The sequence below is a fragment of the Cicer arietinum genome, chromosome 7, assembly GCF_000331145.2.
Source record: "Cicer arietinum cultivar CDC Frontier isolate Library 1 chromosome 7, Cicar.CDCFrontier_v2.0, whole genome shotgun sequence".
Taxonomy (NCBI): domain Eukaryota; kingdom Viridiplantae; phylum Streptophyta; class Magnoliopsida; order Fabales; family Fabaceae; genus Cicer; species Cicer arietinum.
Window position 1 is genome coordinate 19,204,819 of NC_021166.2, and position 7,738 is coordinate 19,212,556.

Consider the following 7,738-nt stretch of genomic DNA (forward strand, 5'->3'; position numbering starts at 1 on the left):
TATATATATATATATTTTAAGCATTGCTTAACGAACCAACCAAATCAATTATTTGATATCTTACAAAACTAGCATCATTATGATCATTAACAACTTTAGTAACACCCCATGGCCTCTTCCTACCCCAAAAGCTTCCAAATCCAAACTCCCCCTTCTCACAAAGTTCCTCCATCACTTTCTCAACTTCAACCATACAACAACCACAATTGTGTAAATCACCATCTTTTAGATCGATATCCTCTTGAACCCTGAAGGATTGTTCATGAATTCTCAAAACCACATCTTTATAACAACCCATTTCTCTTTGCACCCCCTTCTTTTGACAAAATATTTTCTTACCATATTCTCTTGTTTTCCTCACCATCTTGCGCAACACAAGTACAAAAATTTGCAAGATCAAGCATTGGCAGCAGCATGATATGACAACACAATCGGCAGCAATCATGTTCAAATCTTCCATGGTTTTGAAAGAGAAGGAGAAGGAGGGGGTGTGGAAAGTAATTATTAAAAGAAGGCATGCCTTGTTTAAAGAATAGGTTCCTTTTCCTTTCTTCTTTGGTCTTACTAAGGAAAAAGCAAGAACAATAATATTATGAGGAAAAGCTAAGATATCATCGCATTCATTAAATTATTTGGTTGTGGCCTAAACGCAAACTATAGCTTCTAATAAGGGTTATGACATATAACCGGATATTTAAAGTGAAGATTACAATTATGGTAAGGTATATACGTGTCAATAAGTGGTTGGTTAGATGATAGAAACTTGGTGGTACTTTACCTTTTTTGGTGGATTTTTCTTTTGGCCAAACACTACAATGTTTGGAAGTGGCTTTATTAAGATTTTAGCTTACGGAAAAAAAAAAAATTAAACCTCCTTAATTAATGTGATTTAACTGTTTTTTCTATCTAAAATGGCATTTAGTAATTAATTGTTGGAAATATTAGTGGGTTTAGTTGAACTTAGGACTCTTTGTCTCTCAAACTTTTGGAAGTTTGCAGGAAAAGGGAAGGGAGGGCTTTGGAGGAAGGAAAAGAAAGGGAAATATAGAAAAATCAAATAAGAGTAAATTTATAGAGAATTATATAAGAATGTGTGAGTTTTTTTATTAATATATTTCTTTTTATTTATTTAATTTTTAAAATGTTTTAATTTAAAAATTATTAACACGAATGTCCTACTTTTTTTTTTAAGTAGGAGGTTGTTTCCTGCGGAAGCAACCACCTCAAGGCGAATTTTTTGAAACTGAATAGAAGACCGTTTCCTAAAGATGCGACTTCTAATTGAGTAATTTTTTTTTTTTTGTTATATTTTAATATTTGTTTATTATTAAAGTTATTAATTTAATTATTTTAAAAATAAAAATACTAATAATAAAATAAAATACATTAATAAATTACAAATAAATTTTATATTTTAATTATTAGGCTAAATTACATATGTAGTCCCTTAACTTAATTTCAGGTAACGTTTTAGTCTTTTATCTTTTTTTTTTTCCGATTTAGTCATTTATTCCTAAAAATATCAAATAAAGTATGAAAATATGAATTTATTTGAAGATTCGCGTTACGAATTTGATGAAATTTGTATTATATTGAAGAATATAATGAATTTTATGAGTTTTGATTGAAATTTTTTTTGAATTTTTGTATAAAAAAGGATATCATTGTTGAAATTTTAAAACATAAAATATCAAATTGTCACTTAAAATTAAAATAAAGGACCAAGTCGGAAAAAAAAAAAAGATAAAGGACTAAAACGTTACCTGCAATTAAGTTAAAGGACCACAAATGTAATTTAGCCTAATTATTATTATTATAATAAATAATTTTTATATTTAAAATGATTAAATAATATTATAAATTTAAAAAAAAATACATTAAAATTAAAAAACAAAATACATCAAATTTGAGTAGATGTGTCAACACCATTTCTGTTCTAATATGTTTGCTCTTTGAACGATATTTCTTGACTGTCTGCATTAGTGGATTGTGACACGCCTTAACACCTTTATATTGTGGCCAATATCTTTCGTTTGGTATGGGTTGGAACTGATGTAGCTAAATATCACTAGAAGGGGGGGTTGAATAGGGATTTTGCTGTTAAAAACAATTTTTAAGTGTTTTAAAAACTATCCTCTTGCAGAGGATGGCTAGCTCGAGGATGGGGTTTTTAAATCGTTAGATCTAAGCTGAGTAAAAAAGTAGGAGCAGAATATGAGGGACACACACACAATTTTATACTGGTTCACCCAAAGATGGCTACGTCCAGTCCTCACACCCTTGTGAGATTTCACTAACTTTCAAAACAGATCAATCCTCAACCCGAGGATGATTACAACCGTGTATTATCAAGCTTCACCAAGCTTACAATCAATTTCCAAATATTTCCAAGCTTCACTCACTAGGAAATTACAAAGTAGAATGAGAGTGATTGATACTTAATACTTTCTCAAAAGATATACAAAGATATAGTGTAGGATCAAAGAAAGTAATAAGGGAGGATGTGATTTGCTTCTTGAAAGCTTTAAGATGCTTGATCTTTTTATGCAAGTGTGTTGTGTGTCTTCCAATGGAGAGCTTGTATGCATTTTATAGAGATCCAAGCCTTTGATGACCGTTGGAGCTCATTTTCAAAGGATCCAAGGTTTTCATCAAAATTACAGAACTGCCACTCAGCTTGTTAGGCTTAGGCAGAACCCATCCTCTTGCAGCATAGCTTTGATCTTGACATGTCCTTGCTTTTTCTCTTTAATCAGAGTGCAAGGCTGTTTCTGAGCTGCATTTTTCGAAGTCTTTAAGGTCTAGGTTGGCTTCATCTTTTGAGGTGATGTTGACAAGAGAGAAAAAGCCACCCTATGACATAGGACTGTCATACTCAGTCCGAGGATCAGATCTGGCAGCAACATGTGATCTTCCATTTTTGGCTTGTTTCAAGTTTCCTTTTGCTAACTTGACTTCCTTATGAATTAAAACGTGCAAGCCCATTAAATGTTCAGATTTTGACCTTTGCACATGCTTGATAGGTTGCTTTCACTTTTGCTAGCCTATCCTTTACATACTAGATCTAGCCATATTCACCTTTTTCTTTTGACCTTTTGACTCTTACTTTTGAATGCTTTGTTTATTCATGTTTGACATTGTTATGCATTTGAATAAACACATTTGTTCTGGTGAGAGATCAGATTGTCCAAATCTGGAGTTTTTCAACTTGCAGCCCATCCTCGCGTTTGCATCAATTTCCATCCTCACGAGGGTTTTCCATCCTCAGGCCAAAATCACTTTTTTTCTTCTTTTTGCCTTAATGATTAATAACCTATTATCTTATATGAATACACTCAAGAGCACATGTTAGTCATTAACCACAATCATAATCTCTTAAGTAATTTTGTTATCATTAAAATCATTTGAGAGATTTTGTCTCAACAGGAACGCTTCATCGTAGATTTTTAGTACTGTTTTCACCTTATACACATCAGGTATAAGATTCCAATAATTATATGCGGGTAATGTCGGATCTCTGGTCATACTAGAAAACATTGTCTATACGCTAATGGTACATCTACTCAAATTTGATGTTTTTTTTTTATTTTAGTGTATTTTTTTAAAAATTTATAATATAATATAATCATTTTTATTTAATCATTTTAATTATAATAATTATTTATTATAATAATAATTAAAATATAAAATTTATAATTTATTAATATATTTTATTTTATTTATTATTAGTATTTTTATTTTTTAAATAATTAACTTAATAACTCTAATAATAAACAAATATTAAAATATAACAAACAAAAAACATTTACTCAGTTAGAAGTCGTTTCCCTAAGAAACAAACTTCTATTGAGTTTTAAAAAATCCGCCTTCAGGTGGTCGCTTTCTTAGGGAATGACCTCCTACTTAAAAAAAAAAAAAAGTAGAACATTCGTATAAATAATTTTCAAATTAGGATAAAATAAATAAAAAAGAATATATTAATAAAAAAACTCAAAATGTGTAGGATGAATGAATTTTTAATTGTTAAAGTATTATAGTGGAAGAATTTAGCTAAATCCTCCTCCAATATATTTTTGTAGTTCTCCCATATTATGAAGGTTTTGTATAATGAAGAAAAATAGACCCTCTAAAGCCCTCACCTCTCAAAATCATTTATTCCTTTTACTTTCTCTTTTTTTTTTTTTTTGTTCAAAACCTTCCCTTCTCTTCTCCTCCAAAACTCTCAAACAAACCTTTATATTCATATGCTCAAACCACCAAATCAAGTTATTATTACTCCTGACTTGATGCATTTCAGAGAACAAAAATCCTCAAGTAGGGACTCACAACAACACTTGATTGAACATTTCTCTAACATATATTCTTGAATTTATCTAATTTATTTGGGATTTGTTTGAATACATAAACTAGCAAGGGAAGACTCCATTTCAATTAGATTTGCATTGATTGACAAAGAACAAGCACAGTAGTTTAATTTTTTGAGATAATATGACCATTAGGGATGACAATGGATATGATTTTGGTAGGGTACTATAGTACTCGTCTTCATACCCGCAGTTTAAAAAAATACTCATACTCATGATAGTATCCTCTTGGATATCAACTTTAATACTCGTACCCTTGGGGTATCTAAGTGTTCGTACTCATACCCATTATCCAAACTTTAACTAAAATAGATCGATAAATAAATGATATTGTTGTCATTAAATTTAAAAATTATAATTTTTTGAGATAATATGACCATTAGGGATGATAATGGATATGATTTTGGTAGGGTACTACAGTACTCGTCCTCATACCCGCAGTTTAAAAAAATACTCATACTCGTGATAGTATCCTCTTGGATATCAACTTCAATACCCGTACCCTTGGGGTATCTAAGTGTCCGTACCCATACCCATTATCCAAACTTTAACTAAAATAGATCGATAAATAAATGATATTGTTGTCATTAAATTTAAAAATTATCCAAATATCTTAAATTCAGTTATAACTCAAAGCATTTCAAATGAGCACACGCTACAAACACATTCAAATATTCATAATAATACTTTATGAAGTTGTAAGTCTTACAGCGGTATTATTTGAGATCTGAAAAAAAAAATTGATTTGAAGTCGCAAGTATAACTATAAAGTCATGATTAATAAAACATAATTTTTAGTTATAAAGTCACGATTAATAAAACATAACTTTTAGTTATAATGTCACAACTATTTGTCTATTCATAAAAATCAATTTCTTAAAAAATTTGCAAACGTTTATCTTTTGATTATAAATATTGTAGTAGTCTAATGATATCAATAGATGTTAAAACATAAAAGAAAACAATTAATTAAACTACATACTAATATAATATAATAAATAAATAATATATTTATATTAGTGCGAATACGGGGCTGAGTGGGTACTATAATACTCGTACTCGTACCCATATCCATTTAATTTTGCGGATAATTATCTGTCTCCGCGCCCCTACCCATTAGGTGGGTTTTTCCTCTACCCATTGTAGTTTTTTTTTTTTTTTTTTTTGGATAATAAGAAAAAACGGAAAAAATTAGGGGTCGACACTTTGATAAAAGGATATATATATACTATGGTTCTCTAAAAAATGATTGAAATATGTCAAAGGTTTGTGATGATTGTTGAAGGATGCAAATGACCTTTATTGCATGTGTCATATGCATCAATAATCAAGTTTAGTAGAATCATGTTTAAATGTTGTGTGTTTTTTAACAAAATGTTAAAAGATAATTGAGGAAGTTGGTATATATCTTCAAAACGTGTTTATATAAAGATGAGTTTTACAATAATATATCTCTTATGAAATGTGTATATCAAAGTGTAATTTTTATTGTTGAATCCTTACTATATATTTATAGTCAAATGTACTTTATGTGAAACAATGGTTGTAACTGTTTTTAGGAAGAGAAAAAAAAAAAGAGCAAATAAAATATATTCATGCAAGAGTTGGTTAAAAAGAAACAGAAAATTGTGTAAATTATCACCAAAATAGCAACCTTACTTAAACCTCAGATCAAATATGTGAGCCTTGAGACTCACTCCAAAAAATATTGTTTGACACACCTTGTTTGACTCCCTAATCAAAAATTCTTAATCGTCTTATTTGTTTTGATTGGTCAATTTATCCCTTAAAATTCTCACAAAAGGGACTTATGTGATTGAGTTTTTTTTTTTTTTTAATTCCAGTTATTATTTTGAAATTTCATAGTATCTGACTTCGTTAATTCTTAATGTAGCAAATTAGAATCTTAAAATAAATGTTGAATTCGATAGTTTTATATAGTGGGTAAATCTTCAAAAGTAAAATGTTTGAGGTTATTGGTTGGGAAGAGACACATAAAAGATAACCCTGCAACAAAAAACAGGGAAAAATATTGTAAGGTTTTCAAAGTTATTATAATGAAGTTTCCAAAATTGAAAAACTATCACAACCCGAAATTTAAAAACTTTTTGTTCAAATATAGTAATTAAACATATGATGAAGAGCTTTCACAACCCCAAACTTTAATTAAAATCAAGTTTAAACTCATTCCTCAATGTTACAGCTACTACAAAACATTCAACATGCTCAAAGGTTGCTTACATCTCACCAAAAAAAAATAACATTTGTAAACTTAGAACAACTCATTTAACATTCATTCATCAAGTTCAACTCTCTCTTCACACAACCTCATCAAAATTTCTCTCAAGTGTTTTGCAAGGGTCATAAGTTTATCACTCAAATCCTAGAATATGTATCACGCTACCATAGACTTGAAAAAAATTATAGTTAGCAATCACAATGCAACAAACACATACACTTTTGGAGGACTTTCAGGTGGTAATCGGACTTAGGTAAGGGTATAACGTTTTAGGATAGTAGACTTTACTACTTGGAGTTATGTACTCATTTCAAATTATTCTACTTTTTATTCTTCACATTTTCATTATGCAGATTCCAAAATATTGGCAAAAGAATCAACGAGCTGTTAGTCATCAAAGTACACAAACAAATTATTTTTCTTCTTCTATTTTCTTTTTGTTTTGATTTTTTTTTTTAGAAACACCACCCCACACTTATAAGGTTGATGTTCCATGAGCAACCCCAAAGTTATATATTTACCAAGACGAGACAAAATTTCCTACATAACTCCAAGTAAGGTGGTTTAATTAAAATTAGATCTTTGACTTGTAATTTGACTAGTAACCAAAAGAAAACGACAATGCTCAAAGAGGCTAACAAATGATAAATTTTTCGCATGATAGTTAAAAAGACTCAAACGACCAAACAAAATTCTCTCAAAGTATGCATAAATCACAACTGGTGCAAGTTAGAATTAGTACAAGTTCTGAAGGGATAACACATGTCTAGATAATCACATAACAAAGAATTAAAGTGTTTAGACTCAAAAGCTGACAACTAGGATAATAAGAGAATGTATGAACTATCAAAATGATGTCAAACATGTCACTACAATTTTTTTATACAGAAAGTTAAGACTTCCACAACCAAAGAGTATTCAACAATGTATTCGTAAGTGAAACTCATCAAATTGAACAATGAACATGATCGGATAATTATAATTTAAAACTTGAAATCACAAACAAAAAAAAAAAAAAACTTAAGACCAAGATCAAATTGTTAAAAATTCTTCATCATAGTGCACGTTTACACACAATTAAAAAAAATTCAAATAACAAAAATAAATTTGCAAAAATAAAAGTTACATCTACCTA

The 7,738-nt window shown here is 29.4% G+C and overlaps 1 protein-coding gene across 1 annotated transcript; it reads right to left on the reverse strand.

The window, feature by feature from the left end:
* Window positions 1-12: 12 nt before the first annotated feature.
* Window positions 13-674, reverse strand: LOC101501231 (uncharacterized). The gene has a single exon (XM_027336625.2). The coding sequence runs from the start codon at window positions 458-460 to the stop codon at window positions 17-19; it is 444 nt and encodes a 147-aa protein (XP_027192426.1). The 5' UTR covers window positions 461-674; the 3' UTR covers window positions 13-16.
* Window positions 675-7,738: the final 7,064 nt, after the last annotated feature.